General features: G+C 40.5%; 1 protein-coding gene across 6 annotated transcripts in view; it reads right to left on the bottom strand.

Moving 5' to 3' along the window:
• The window catches only part of LOC128302606 (RNA-binding protein Musashi homolog Rbp6), a 684,518-nt gene that overhangs the window by 380,836 nt on the left and 287,217 nt on the right, over window positions 1–16,465 (bottom strand). For 4 of the 6 annotated variants that reach the window (XM_053039462.1, XM_053039466.1, XM_053039463.1 and 1 more), the window contains 2 exons: window positions 3,253–3,306; window positions 2,705–2,789 (listed from right to left, as the gene is read on the bottom strand). In XM_053039462.1, the coding sequence (XP_052895422.1) occupies window positions 2,705–2,789; window positions 3,253–3,306 (139 nt within the window). The remainder of the gene's footprint in view (window positions 1–2,704; window positions 2,790–3,252; window positions 3,307–16,465) is intronic. The other 2 variants (XM_053039464.1, XM_053039468.1) reach the window with 1 other exon arrangement.

Here is a 16,465-nt window from a genome sequence, read left to right as displayed (position 1 = left end):
GCTGCCATACGGGCCCGGGGGGCCCCCTTTTCAAACGTGCGCCACGCCACGGTTCATGCGTGTGTTTGCGCCTGGTGACGGTGGAGAGATAATGTTTATGTTTCCCGGCCGTGCTGTTGCCGTGCTGCTCGCGACCAGTGCGCCCCCCCCGCAGCACACACACACACACACATTCGCAGCATAATTTAAAGAAAATAAAATTTGATTGTTATTTCAGCGCTGCGATGCGGAAATGGGTTTATGGGCTGGAAGGATTCGCCGCTTATGATGGTGATTGAGAGTGATTTCCACGGGTGGCGGTTATGACCGCTCACGTTTGCCAGTGTGGCAAAGTGAAAACGCCATGTTTGATCAGCACGGGGCAAATCGGGGATGATTTGTTTGGTAGCTGCGTGGTGGCGGCTGAATGAAGTGATGGCTTTCGGTAGCTTTCTATTTTTACCATATTATATCTCAATTGTTTGAGGGGTTTCCTTCCAGTGGTCGAGTGACTGAGTGGACGGTTGCGAACACCGATCGACGATCATCGAATATCATCTGGATCGTATGACCCCATTGATAATTGACCTTGAATGATTGAATTATGTTTATTAAAACATCCCCAATATGAAGACAATAATTCAGCAACTAATCTTCAAAAAGGATTCGTATCCCTCCAAAATTAGTGAGCCTCTAGTACCTATCCTAACCTTGTTAAACCGAAAGATATCTATGAAATTATCAAGACTCTAAAAACAAAAAAGTCGATAGGGCCCGATTTAGTTAGTAACATGTCACTGAAACACTTGCCACCAAAACGGCAAAAATCCTACCAATAGCAAAACCTAGAAAGGACCCGAAGATTCCGTCAAGCTATCGTCCAATTAAGCATACTAAGCTGTATGGGAAAAATTTTGCGAAAGAATAATTTTTAAACTCCTCGCTTCCCATACAAAGACACACAACATTATCCCAGATTACCAATTTGGTTTTCAGCCTAACCTATCCACCACACAACAACTAAATAGACTCACCAACATCATCAGATCGGAACGTAACATAAAAAAATCAACTGGGCTAGTTACACTGGACTTAGAAAAAGCGTTTGACACACGGTATGGCACGACGGTTTAATATTTAAATTATTAGGAAATCATTTCCCTCCCTAACTTATCCTACTAACTAAATCCTTCTTGCACAATCGGTCTGGATCTGTTCATCTTCCTTCGCATAATTCTGAACCCTTCAATCCTCTTGCCGGTCTGCCCCAAGGAAGCGTTTTGTCACCAATCCTTTTCAATATTGTTAGAAAACCGATGGTTTGCTAACGAAAATTAAAGGAATAAGACTAAGAGAACAAGACTTTTTCTGCCGAACACGTTTCTATCGTGTGTGCCAAAAAATTGGTCTTTATTCCTTGTTGGTTGTATGAAAAAGAGATCGCATCCTGCGATCAGTTTTATCCCATTCTCCTCCTCTTGTCTCTCACTTTTCTTTCTCTCTAGCGCTCTCTGACAGGTCGTTGAGACGTTTTATACACTGTTGTAGTGTTCCCAACAACGTTCCCAACAAATATATTTACAAGCGACATACCTAATATGAAAGGTGTGAAAAAATATGCATTTGCCGATGATTTTGCTCTTAGTTCATCCAACGCCAATCCCGAAACTATAATCAAGAACCTGAACAATGGCATTCAAAAATATGTGAAATTCTGCCATCATTGGAAACTAAAGATTAACTATGGAAAATCCGAAGCTATCTATTTCACAAGATGTTCCAGCGCAAGAAAACTTCCAACCCGTACACTCCACATCACCAACAACACTATTCCTTGGAGTAACAACATTAAATATCTAGGAGTAATTTTAGATAAGAAACTTACGTTTCAAAAACATATCGAAGAGAAGTTAATTAGTAGCACTAATGCCATTAGAATCCTCTACCCGTTTATAAATAGGAACTCTAAATTAAATATTAAGAATAAGCTACTTTTGTACAAATCATTGATCAGACCTCTTCTTACGTATTCGTGTTCAATATGGATAAACAGCGCAAATGTACATATCAACAAGATCCAAATATTCCGGAACAAATTCCTTAAAAGAATTTTAAATCTACCGCCTTGGTACAGCACGAACTCGATACATAGTAAAACAAATATCGATAGGATTGTTGATTATGTACAAAAAATTGTCTCGAAATACCACACCAAATGTACAAATAGTAATATTAAGACTCTACAAAAGCTTGTAGAACAACACTAAATTAAGCAAATTACGTATGATAGAATTTTTCATTTCTCCTCACCACCGCATTATTGTTACTCTTCTTTAGGTTATACGTTTTTTTTCATGTACATAGTTGTTCTTTTCCCTTTTTATCATAATCCAAAAATGTTTATACTCTAAGGGGTTTTTTTTGTAATTTTTCCCCATAGAATGCATCACTCCACCAAATTAATTTTTCCAACAAAGCCTCAGGCATAAACCTCCAACTATCGCGTTAAGGAAAAATCCGGCACCGATCAAATTTACCTATTGTAAATATGCACTATGTCCCATTATGAAATAAATCAGATGAATGAATGAAGTAAGCCTCTAGAATACTGTCCACTCGATCAAAGATCGTGAAAGATCGAAGGGGACAAGAAAGTCGACCGTCTTTTTCGCCCTTAAATCGTCTTTTTTCCTCTGTTAGTATTCATTATTTTGAAAAATCTTACCTTTTTGCCATCTAATTCATGAGTACCATGTGCTAACACTTTGTCTACGCTGGCTGGATCGCCGAATGTGATGAAGCCGAAACCCCTGGAATGAGAGTGAAAGTGCAAATTATGAGCATTGAGTTAAAAAAAAAAACCCTCCCGTTTATTCGACTTTTGGGGAATCATTTATTGGATCAACTACAAAGCGTTAATAGCTTCATGTTCCAGCTCTCGTCATAGAGTCATATTTTGTTGCCGCAGTAGTTTTGTTAGTATGTTATCAAATGTTTCTTTTGATTTATTAATTTAATGCAAATGTGATGCCTCTACTGATGATTTGAATTCTTATTTACATGATGTTAGAAAGCAGTCCACCGTAAGACAATTAAAAGTATATTTTGTTAATCAAGGTATCTAATATGCTAAACACAGCTTCCTTGTGCCTTTAATTGCTTCATGGGCTTACTTTTGCTAAGTTTTGCAAGAACTACTATACAGGTAGACATCGGTTTGCTGCTATAAGGAATAGAAATATCATTTGTTACACAAGAATGGAGCACACCTACCTTGGTCGCGAGTACAAAGGAGCCGAGGAATCAGCCAATCCCATCGCAGACGAGCTGAAATAGAATGGTGTACTCGTTTCAAACCAGTTGCATCACAGCAAATGTTATGTTTTATTTAGGTATTTTTGAAATATAATATTAAAAAAAAATTATATCACTGTATTTTACTCTCCAATGCGGCATATTTAATATTTTACAAATTTAGGAGTTAAAGAAAAAAAACAAAACAGCAAATTAATAAGTTAACATAATTAATTAAGCAGCGATTTCTATCATACTATAGCAAAACTCGGCAAAACAAAATGTAATTATAACAAACAAAATAAAAAAAATCGAACAAAAGCTTTTCAATCGCTAAAGATACCAAGCTAAACGTCATTGATAGACAAAACCATGAAGCAATTGCACACTTAGCAGTTAAAAAGTAAGAAAACAAAAAAAACTGTAATTGAGTAAAAAGGAAAAGAAAACCACCAATTCAAACAAAGAGATGTATCGCGTGTATAGAGAAAGCACACCAGATAGGGATGATCGCTATGATCTAGGCAACGTAAAATATCTTAAATTATCGAAATGAATGAAGCAACCATCACGTCCGGCCGAAGAATGAGAGTATCCCCCTGCTCGTACACATACACGCGCTCACTCCCAAGCAGGAAAGCATTAAATCAATTTAAAGTATCATGGATTAGATTTAAACTCCTGACAATATATCACACCGCGCGATTCCACCATCGTGGCCGTGGCAAATCCGTGTCCCATCCCCTCCCTTCCATTCCCGGACGCTGCTTCCTTCCGCGACAAAGAACCACGTTTCCTTATCTCGTCATCCTGACAAAGTAGAATGTACAAGGATTTTCGACCAATTCGTTGCAGGTTTTCCACGCGCTGCATGCTTCTTTTTTTCTCCCTCTCTCTCTCTGTATCTCTCTCTTTTTCTCCCTCTTTTGCCGATCGCGTATCGTGTTCAAGTGTTTAAAAAAGATGAAAGAAATATCGACGGATATGCTGCCGGGAGTTGGTTACGAAGGTGGATGCAAGAGGTAAACCGGCGCAAAAAGACGGCGAAAGCTTGCACGAAGAAATGCTACAATGGAACAACAATGGCGCTAAAATATGAAGCATATACAGACACACACACATACACATCGCATCCTCACGAATCTCACGAATGCTCGAATGAGTCGTAAGCGTAAATCATTGTTGTGTTACCGCATATCTTCGTATTTCTCTTCCCTTTTACCTAAGCCTGCTTCGATAGGGCCGCTGATGATGGTTATTTCGGAAAGGGGCGACCAGATAGGGTGGGGCGACCAACCGAGCGGCACCCAGTGCTTACAAAAAAAATTGAAAATAAAGAACAATCTTACAGAGACCAACCGCATCCTTTTTTCCTACACTCTCACACAACCCGAAGGCGATATAAACTGCCGCAGATGGGAAGAAAGGAAATCTTTGGCCCATGCGGCGGGATGAGAGGAAATTTCCTTCCATTGACAGGCGGAAGGGGAGCGGGAAGCGGAAGGCAACAAGGGAGCAACAACAACAACAACGAAAAAGGGATAAAAGTTGATGCAGCAGCACCAGGCTTCAACAACAACAACGAGTCGAGAAAAATCTCATCAATCATATGACGATAATGAATTTTTCTCTCAATTTTGCCGTAGTTTTTTCCCGTTTTTCGGTGACGTCTCATTTCATTCCAGGGCTCTCCACTGCGGTTGATGCGGTGGAATGAGATGAAATTGGGATCGTGTTTTTTTTTCTTCGCACTCTTCCCTTTTGCTTCGTGTTCTGCGTAGAAGGGAAAGCGTGCAGTTCAAAACAAAACAGGAACGGTAAGAAAGCTTTGTGTTGACTATGGGAGAAAAAAAAAGGAATACAGCCCCACCGCTGTTCCCACATCTTCCAGTGTGTTTTGGAACGGACGAACCCCGCACATGACACATGCGGCACAGGGAAAACATACGGAAAATTTGTTACTTTCCACTCTGTCATTGTGGGCAACCCCGTAAGAATATTTGGTATGGTGGGAGCAAAAAAAATGGCAAGCGGCCGCAAACACACACACACACACACACAACGCCGCCCGTCAAAAGGAGAACTCAGAGCGAACGAACGAAAAAAAAAAGAATCCTTCAAAACGTAGCAATTGCTTTGGCGTTTGTGGTAGAAAAAGGCTCGCGACTTGCACCACACAACCAACAACAACGATGCGCTGGACCAAAAAAAAAACGAAAAAAAAGTTATGAAAACGATTTTAACAGTGAATCGGTACCGGTGGGTTCTTTGGAAATGGAAAATAAGGCCACACACGCTTAACCGAATGGTGAAGTGGACGGAAAGGCTGGCAGCGTAGTTGTCAGGCGTTTGAGAATCCTTTTTCACGTTCGATTCATTTTATCGCGTTTTTTATGCCCCCCCCCCCAACCCCAAATTTGTGGCTCAAATGTGTGTGTGTGTGTCTGTGTGCGGTTACCAATATTCAGTCAAACGACTCGGCGAGCAGCTGCTGCTGCCGTTTGGTAATGAAAACCCATCAAGCGATATTTTTCCATCATTTGCTCATATTCAGTCATTCGGGGTGACCGAACACGTGTGTGTGTGTGTGTGTGTGTGTGTGTGTGTGTGTGTGTGTGTGTGTGTGTGTGTGTGTGTGTGTGTGTGTGTGTGTGTGTGTGTGTGTGTGTGTGTGTGTGTGTGTGTGTGTGTGTGTGTGTGTGTGTGTGTGTGTGTGTGTGTGTGTGTGTGTGTGTGTGTGTGTGTGTGTGTGTGTGTGTGTGTGTGTGTGTGTGTGTGTGTGTGTGTGTGTGTGCGCGCGCGCGCGTGTGTGTGTGTGTGTGTGTGTGTGTGTGTGTGTGTGTGTGTGTGTGTGTGTGTGTGTGTGTGTGTGTGTGTGTGTGTGTGTGTGTGTGTGTGTGTGTGTGTGTATGTGTGTGTGTGTGTGTTTGTGGCGTTTTTTTTCGTTCGTTTTCAGCATGTGCTATCATTCCGCTTTTGCTGCTGATCTGTTGTACCACACACAGAGACGCACCAGAAGCAAAACAAAGCCAAACAACCGTTTCGAGCGCCGCGTGGCTTCTGTCTCGCGCTATTGTCATCCACGCGAGCTGTGGGAATCGTTCTATCAAAATGGAGGCTTCAAGTTGACTGGCTCGAAATGGCTTAAGCTCGCGCTGCTGTGTATCGGTGTGGAAAATGTTTTCCTTATGGATGAATAGCGACCACAAAGGAGAAAAAAAGCACAACAGACAGACAAAAAAACCGAAACCAACCGAACCACAATGTGCTGCTTGTCTTGCTACCGTTCATATGACACGAGCCGGTGTTTAAATATGATGCCGTTTTATCTCAGCTTTCTGAACATGTTCTCACGTCGGTTTGAGTTTGCGAGTGTTTTATTGCCGTGTATGACGCAGCCGGCTGTCCTGTACTGTGAAGTGATTCGCGAGTAAACTAATACAATACCTATACTAAAAATGCTTCAAGCGCTATCTATCGAACTATCTATCCATCTATCTATCTGTACTACGGCTCAATTTTTTTCTCTAAGCCTTTCGCTTTCATTCAGTTCTAAACTAATGATTTACATTGGAGAACTGGATCGCTCGGTTCTTACCAATCGGGACGAAACCTTGGGATGGTTTTCATAATTTACTGTTCGATTTGGATAATTTAATCTGCAAAACGGTGCTGTTAATTGTCTGCCGATCCGTGAGGCGAGGCGTTTGCGAACCGGTGAGGGCCAATCTGTTTGATCGAACAGGGGAAGGATCGAAGCATGATGGTTAGTGGTAAAAACATGATGGTTGGTTCTGTAAAAACGTTTTCATTTGTGCCTATCTAATGGTGTTTTTGCTATGGATTTTAATCGCTCTGTTATATACGATGAAAACTCTGTGAGATATAGAACATTCCCAGTTGATCTTCGCATCTTAATAATTTTTATTTTATGTATTTGAAGGGCATTCTATTCTGAAGCGATGTCCCTAGATTGTGACACATAACTTTTAACAGTATTCACCCACACACATTGAAAGAATAAAAAAAAATATTTAGAGGCGATGAATTCTACCAGTTCAAGAAACCCAGATCCGCCACCAGGTGCTTGATGGAGGCACACCACTTTTGTCTTAGAGTAGTGTTCGCCGATTAGCTTTCCGATTGCTACTTTGACTTTATTGTACATTCATACGCATAGATTGCCTTTTGCGGGTTGCTATAATTTTAACATACGTTTTATGGCCTATGGTTCCTTAACACACATAGTTAGTTAAGTAAAGTTTCTGGAGCAGACACTCCCAAACCAATATTTGTGAGGATGTGTTTTAGTCATTAAATCGTTACAGCATTTTTAAACAGCATTTTTATATACATCATCGATCATTATGTAGGAGTTCATTGTAATAACAGGTCGGCTGATAATTGTTTGGCTTAACACATTTACCGCGCTAAAAGATTTATATTCATATCATATTTCGTTTGTACCAACCTTGAAACGAATTCTGTCAAAATTTGACAGCACACGGGCCATAACCTAGTAGGCTGGAGCATTTTGTGTGACGCAACTTTTGTGTTTCGAGTAATCATGGAAAAGAAGGAATTTCGCGTGATGGTAAACTATTGGTTTTTCAAGGGGAAAAATACAATCGAAGTCAAAAATTGGCTTGAAGAAGAGTCTTTGGACACTGCTCTACCGAAATCAACCATCAAATATTTTTAGGCTAAATTTAAATGTGGTAAAATGAGCCCTGACGACGATGAACACGGTGAACGCCCAAAAGAGGTGGTTACAGACAAAAACATTAAAAAATCCGCAATTTTATTAAAAGCAACCATAATGTGAAGTTGATCGAGATAGCTGACACCCTAAAGATGTCTAAGGAACGTGTTGGACATATCGTTCACGAGTATTTGGATATGAGAAAGCTCTGTGCAAAATGGCTGCCGCGCGAGCTCACATTTGAACAGAAACAACAAATAGCTGATGATTCGGAGCAGTGTTTGGAGCTGTTTAAGTGAAATAAATCCGAGTTTTTGCGTTAGTATGTTACCATGGATGAGTCTTTGCTTCTCCACTTCACTCCAAAGTCCAATAGACAGTCATCCGAGTGGACTGGACGCGATGAACCTGCTCCAAAGCGAGGGAAAACGCAACAATCAGTTGTCAAGGTTATGGCGTCAGGCAAAGAATAATCTTCATCGATTATTTTGAGAAAGAAAAGACCATTAACAGCAACTATTATATCAAATTATTGAAGCGTTTGAAGGACGAAATCGCCAAAAAACGGTCACATTTGAAGATAGAAAAGTTGTGTTTCATCAGGACAACGCACCGTGCCACAAATCAGTTCATAGCAAATCAAATCACAATGGCAAAAATTCATTAATTAGACTACGAATTGCCTCCCCATCCACCATATTCCTCAGATATGGCTCTCAGTGACTATTTACATTCCTCAGATTGCTAAAGGATGCTCGCTGGGGAGAAATTTTCGTCGGATGAAGAGGTGATCGCCGAAACTGAGGCTTTTCTTGCGGAAATTGACAAATGCTACTACAAAAATGGTATCGAATAATTGAAAGACCGCTATAATCGGTGTAACACCCTTCAAGGGATGTATGTTGAATAACAAAAAATAATTTTGCAAAAAATGGGTTTTACTGTCATGGGCCAAACAATTATCAGCCCACCTGTTAAATGATTGAAATGATTGTTTACACAAGTACCGGCATTAGTTCACAACCAAAGCTGGCACCAGACACTGCAGTTAGTTGAACTATCCAGATTGTTCCATAATGTTGCCCAACTTCTTGTGTGGTATTTCGAGAAGCTACATACGCGAATGGATAATATCACAGCTGATCGTTAATCAATGGATCTCGTACGCAAACCCAGCCTGCTTCACGCACCGTTTTCTCACCATAATTTCACGAGCCAAACTATACCACCAACGTCTACACAGCGACCGCGTATCGCTGAATGTTCGCCCTGTAGTGCAGTCATTATGACTCATTGGAATATATTAAAACCGGAAGACTGCCAGCCAGTGCCGGAGTCTTGCACGGCACGCACTCGGACGAAAGTGTTTACCCACGGCTAGTACGCGGCACGTTCTGCCCTAACCGGCCCAACAACCGATGAAAATCATCGTCTATTGCATCCTAATTATGGATCGATAATCATACGCCAGCTGGCGCTAGCGCTGGCAGTCGTACATTTGGTTCGCACCGTCGAACACCGACCATTTCGCTCGAGTGTGTTAACGATTCACTTTACACCAAAACTGGTGATGTTCCAGTTTTGCGGTGTGGTGTATCACCAAGCGCAATCGGCTGCCCTGGTTTAGATCATGTCTAACCAAGCCAAGCAACGGACGAACCCTGCCACGAAGGGTTCAAGGATCTGCAGCGTTACGCCAGCGATGAAGTTGGTTGTAAGGGTTCAATCAATGCTAATGTTGGGTTTTAGTTTGCTCCTGTTTCAGCAATCTGCGGACACGGGGCCAAAGCCGGGCCAGCTCAGCAAAACGCACATACGTAGTGTTCCGTTTTACGCTCCGCAAAAGTGCCGTTGCGTTTCCTATCCGTTCTGCAAACGTTCGCTTTCCACCGGTACGGTAACCACCAAACCCGAAGCTGCTTACTCGACTCGAAACTGCGGCTTTCTTTCCCACACTCTTCGGCAGCCTGGTCGTTCCATCGTGAATCGCTGCGAAAAGGCGCTGCGTTGCTGCAGCAATGGAGCGACGCGGGGTGGAAGCTTATCCTTCGCAAGCTGTCAGCCTGTTTAAATTAATTAATCGATATCACATTGAAAATCTGCTGCAGTCGACAGTTTTACAGCGCAGACCCGAGCCACACAAGATGTACCACATACACCAACACGTACCGCTGTGAAGGGCATCCTGTCGAATGGCTGCAGGGTCTCGTGCACGCTCCGAAATCCACTTTCGGCTCACCTCCACCAACCGGCCTCTGTAACCGATGCGCTTAGAGGGCTAATATTTACCTCCAAAGCGACGCATTACCCTGCCTGGCGGGAGGTTTCCACATCTGAACGGTGTGTTGGTAGTAGTTTCACAGGCAGCAAGAGTAGAATCTCGAGTTGGGAAGCATTCTTTTTGCCTCTCCTGGTTATACCGAACGTAGCTCATTTGCTTAATCAGGACCGTATGTCGAAGTGGTACACTTGAAGCTGGCTTTAATCAAACAGTTTGAACACATGACATAAGCACCGTTATCAGGAAAAAGATCATTAACTTGTCATTAAGTTGAATGAGAATGACAAGGAATATATTTACCGATTCGATAAGTTAATCGTAATAATGTGACGTTTAACAAGAAAAATAGACATAAATATTTTCAACTAATAGTAAGCTTTTCATCAATATGCTAAAATATTTTGTGTAACTATGCGTCATTTAATAGAATTCCACGAAAATCACATTAAATATCTGAACGACAAGATCGGCTAGAACCTTTATATTAAGACATTAAATAGCTCATCAGATTTGCTGATTTCTTTATAGCAGCTTTTGATTAATCAAGTCACTATAATAACTTGTAAAACGAGGTACTCAAAGTGCATTAAAAATGATTTTTAAATCGACAATAAGTCATCCGTCAAGGTCGAATATACACTTCGATCGTTTGCGGAGAAAGAAATGTCTCCAAACTAATGTGAGTTGTACTTTAGTTTAAGTTAGCATTAGCTTTTAAGCAATAATCTAGCTATTGTTTTTAAAATATTGTTTTAAATGTTTTAAATAAATGAATAAACAATACAAAACAATATAATATTACATGGGGTCAGATGTGTTTTTAGCACAGCATGGGAATTTCCAACAACGAAATTCGCAATCTTCACAAGGCTACGAGCAATATGGGCAACATTTTATATAAATATTGAAACCTTGATTTAATGCCATAAGAAAATATCGTTAGTATATTCCAAATAAAAGACACCAAATATGTTTTGTGCACAAAAGAGGGCCTTTAATGAAAAATCAACAAAGATCTTAGATTCCACAAGAAGAAACTTTGAGCATTTGCCATATAAAAAGCAAATACTGGTTCTGTATTTCTTTCAAAATCAAAATAAATACCACTCGAGAGTTTTCGTCCATTTCTTGGTAAATAAAAAATGTCTGAACTATTTATCTATTGTTTTAAGTTTTCCAAATATAAAATCGAAAAACCACATATGTCCCGCTCTCTCTCTCTCACACACGATATCAAAATACCAAATAGAAGCTGGCACATAACGCGAGACACTAAGAAATACAAGCGTGTTTAGATTGATCGCATCCTCGATAACGGATGGTCACAAACGAACGTCATGGTAAAAAGGGATGAATACCCTCTAGAGGTGCATCTTGGACGTTTTGTCTACTAATACCAGCAAGCCAATTCAATTATGCCCGCCAAAAGATCGCTCTTTTTAAAAAGGAACCCCATCAGTGATTCATATCGCTTGGAGGGAGCCAAACAAAACATTCCGCTCTAAAATTATAGCACGTGAGATTGGGACGAAATGCCGAAACCGACACTTTGGACTTAATCGAAATAAATGAGCAAAACATTAACTTTTATCTGCACAGCAGCATTTGTCTTTTCCGTTTCCGGACATTTTTGTCTCTACCCTCCGGAGACATCGTGGATGCATTAGATGCGCTTTCCGTCATCTTTCAGTTGGTTTCACGCGATTGGGGGTTTTCTTTCCTTCTTTACACATGCGCCTCATGCCATTTCACGCCCGGTACTCAATTTTCGTTCCATTTCACTTGCTAAACTTTTCCCCCGAAATGCTTCCTCCATTTATGAGAGTTCCATCCGAATTCGCGCTGGATTCGTAGCCAGGTTGAGATAAAGTTTGAAAAATCTTTTCCGACCGATTCTTTCCCCGGTACAACCCCCATTACGGCCAGCTATCGTTTAGGCACTATCATTCCCTGGTTTCTTTGCCTCCCGGGAAGGGAGCGAAACGCTACAGAAAAAGGCATGCGAAAACTACTTCCGGTACTGAGTCGAACTGGCAGCATACTATTGCTCTGTCACTCCGTTGGCAAATCCCTTCGTTTTTATTTGTCTCCATCTCGACTCCTGATCGCATTTTCTCCGCCTTTTTTTTAACTCGCAATTGTATTGCCTGCTGCTGCTAAACGTTTTTGCCTCTGGTCCCTGAGTAAGAACATGGGTAATTTTTCATACTACTGCGAGGAGACTTTTCACCATCCGTATCTCTATCCGTTCCGTTCCGGGAAATGCACATATACGCATACCGACGCAACCCGACCAACCTTGGCCGCACCACCGCCGTCGTGCGATGATTGAGCAATGGGATGAAATTTGCACTCTCATCATATTCCCGCTGAGTGAAGATTTTCTTGACTTGCTGTATTCTTTTTTTTTGGTTGCTCCTTCGACCGTTGCTGTCCCTAGCTGGAAAATGACTGCAAAATCTTCCAAACCCCTGTCCAAACGAACCTTCGCGTGCAGTGACGGATGCTGGCGGTGTGACGGCGTGGAAAGCATGAAATTATGAACTAGTTCTTCATCAAATCGCATCTTTAATGTTTTTTTATCAGTCAGTGTTAGGAACTTCTTGATTTTTTTTCCGTTTCTCCTTTTCCGTGTGTATGTGGTGATGAATGATGTGTCCCTTGGTGGGAAACTACCAAGAAGAAATGTGTTAAAATTGACTAAGAAATGGCCTGAGCAATGGTGAAATAGTTTTATTTGGCATACATTAAACAAATTGCTGACATTTATAAACAAATGTGAGAAGTTCGCTTACTGTGGGCATTGGGTAAATGACTTCATAGTTTGTCAACTGAATCAAATTGATTTGTATCTTCTACTAATATCAAAGGTAAGAAAATACGTCATTTTTATTTAAAACGTGCTCATTGTCGATATTATTTTAAAGCTTTAAGAATTTTATTTTAAATTATTTTTTTAATTTATTTTTTTATTTTTATTTTTTTACATCCAAAATATACTCCTTTTTATGTAATTTTTGTATTTTTATATATATTTTACTCCTGCAAATGTGAGTATAAAATTTTGCATGCAGTAAATTACACCCCCCAACCCCCCCCGCTCTCCTGGCCCAATAAGAAAGATCGTTTTGCGCTTTGCATCACACCGAGGAGCACCGTGAAATGAATCTTGCGCGAACACATTACAACGAATGTGCGCTGTTTGCGATGCGAAATCATTCTCAAGAAGCTCAAGATCATAATGCGCCCCGAAACGACTGTGAGCAGCACATTTAAATTTTATTGCATAAATTATTCAACCCACCAGTCTGTGAACTACCTTCGCGTGACTAGCGGGGAGGAGCAGTTAGGTTCGGAACACTTTCCCACCAATACACCGCGCGCGGTGGGACTGGTGGGGTTTCCAGTTCCGGCTTATGGCGAAAGGTGAGATTTGCTATTGATCGTGGGGAGAGAGTTTACAATATTCATGTGCGCATAGGGTCTGGGTGGTTTCAGTCGTGCGGAGGAAGTACAGCGGAAAAATTCAATCGTCGTAACGGAAATAGAAGAAACAGACGAATTGTCTGATGCAATTTTTTTGCGCGCGTGTTTTTGTTGTGCAAAACGATAAATCAGAAACAATGCATTTCAAATGTATTCATAAGCCGTTTTAAGGCATAACAAACTTTAATGGCAGCAGTTGAAAAACTGCTCTTAAAATTACAACACAAAGCAAGCGGATCTTTTTTTCTATTTTGATACGATTATTTCCGTCTGTTCTTGCAGAAAGGGCTAGCAATATTGAGAACAATAAATTTTACAAAAAAGCTAAATTAATTGACCTATGAATTAAAAAAAAACGCTTGACAAACTGTGCTCGATGATGATTATCTTCATTGAACACAACGAGAAAAACTTAGTAAAATAACTCCTCCATTAACAAATTATAAAAAAAAAACAAACCTCCGAGGTCGGGAAAATATTCAAAATGCTATAAATTGACTATAATCAGAAAGAAACAAAGTTAATTTTATGAACAAATTATTTCCAAAGCCAAAATAAAAATGGATACAAACACTGCTATAATAATTATACAAAATTTATACATCTCAATCGAAAAATGACACTGCACACTTAAGCTAGCAATGAAATCAAACAAATAACAAAAAAATAATTAGAAGTCTTCAATAAGTTAGACCAACTTGGTATTTTTATATCGAATTGAACTCACGTAAATTCTTCATGTAAAGAATGAAAAGGAAAATAGGTGGAAAACATATAAGAAATTTTTATTTTATTTAAATTCCATTATGACGGCAATGCCGTATTTAACATATAAGAAATATAAGTATTAAAAAAGATAATTAAAGTAATTAAAACTAAAATTAATTAAAAAATTTGAAAATAAGAATTAAAATTTTGATATGCGACATATTAAATGAAATGTTTTAGATTAAAACAGAAAAACACAAATAATTTTCCGTTTCCAAGAAGAATTCTTTCATCCAAGACAAAAGCTTCCTACAATTCCACAAATAAAAAATAACCACTAAATCATGCCCGTAGCACAATTTCACGCGTACACATTCCTCTACAATTTGCACAAGGCAATTATGTAAGCGGATTACTGATTCCGGCTTGATGTTGTCGTCTGTGCAATTGTTTCCCTTTTCCAGTGGGGTTGAGGAAAAAGCGTTCAATCCACAGGGCTCTAAAATACGGCGTGGAAAACCTTCTCATGCGCTTCCCTTTGGCTTAATGCGCATAGAATTATTGTGTGCCGAAGAAATGTAGCTAACGGAGGCAATAATGTCTTAAGAATTGCTGGCAAAGGTGTGACTTTTAAAGGGAAATTGTTTCCATCTAAAATATGACACAACACTAAGTTAACCGATGATGGATAGGATTTGTTGTTTTAACCATTAGAAACGGAAATGGCATCTCAAAACAGGGAGCAAAAAATAAATGGAAGCGTAACATTTCTGTAATAAATTTATTTTGACTAAAATGGCTTTTTTTTCTTCTTCGTGACAGGCAATGGTTGAAATGTTAATACAAGACGCACGGAAAACCTGTGCGAGTAACATGGGTTGCAATAGGTTGCCTAGGGACATTACATTATATTTAGTAGGTTGATGAATTTATGACCATTGGTTGCAAAGTGTCCTTGGATGAAGCAAACAGAAGGTCCTAATTTTTAAACTGTTTCAAATTTATCAGACATTTACACATTAGAGCAAGTGTAATCACTTAAAACAAAATATTGCTCTATGATTTCTTCCTTGTCCAAACGAAAGCTTATCTATTAAATTCAAGTAATGCCTCGGAAATGCTTATCAATCATAATGACAACTCGAACATCTGTCACAGTACAGTTTACAGCGTTCGTGTTCGTCATCCACTCAAATCCTTCCCCTCCACAGTGTGGCTGGGAATGCCACACGGGGATGTTTCCGTTTTACCCCCCATTTTGCCAATAATCCGGCCCAACCGGATAAATAGAAATAAATCGTTTCCTTGCGCTGGGAACACATCAACGCATTGCAATCGGTTGAAATTCGTTTTGTCGCCAAAGCAGACTTCGCTTGTCAATGTTTCGCTCTTTGTGTGTGGGTATTTTATTTTGTTCCTTTAATCGAACGCTTCGTCCATTTCCGATGGACAGTGCGGCTAAGAACAGTGAAACAAAGAAACGTTTCCGGCCGCACTGCCCAACACCAAGTATAAGCCTCAAAAGTATGCAGGGCGCTTCTGCCAAACGTCTTCTTGTTTTTTTTCGTGCTGTGTCCAATGTCCACACGCTCATGCCCAAACTCGGGGACGGGCAAGTGTCGTTTCAGGACGAATAAAATATTTCCACACTTTATTAAAATGTCATCGGGAGAGATTATCTCCTCAATTTCCATCTTGGTTTTATCGTTTTGATGATTTGCTTCGACCCTCTTTAAATCCCTGCCTATTCCGGGTGGCCCCAGACCACTCGCTTGCGCTTGCTTTCTTTTCGCTCGCTGTCCCGCATTTCTCGCAGCCCGTCATTCGGTCGGTTTCGCATCGTTTGCTACTGCCGCCCGATCTTACTTACCCATTCCTGGGGCTCCCGTGCGCCACACCGTTATCTGCGTCCCGGCAGCACCGAAAGCGCACAAGAAAGGACATCTTTCATCACCGGGGGCCCCGAGTATTAAATGTCGTACACTGGTCGGATGATGGTGGTTTGGCAGTTTTCT

This window comes from Anopheles moucheti, chromosome 3 (genome assembly GCF_943734755.1).
Source record: "Anopheles moucheti chromosome 3, idAnoMoucSN_F20_07, whole genome shotgun sequence".
Taxonomy (NCBI): Eukaryota; Metazoa; Arthropoda; class Insecta; order Diptera; family Culicidae; genus Anopheles; species Anopheles moucheti.
This window is presented reverse-complemented; position numbering and strand designations above follow the sequence as displayed.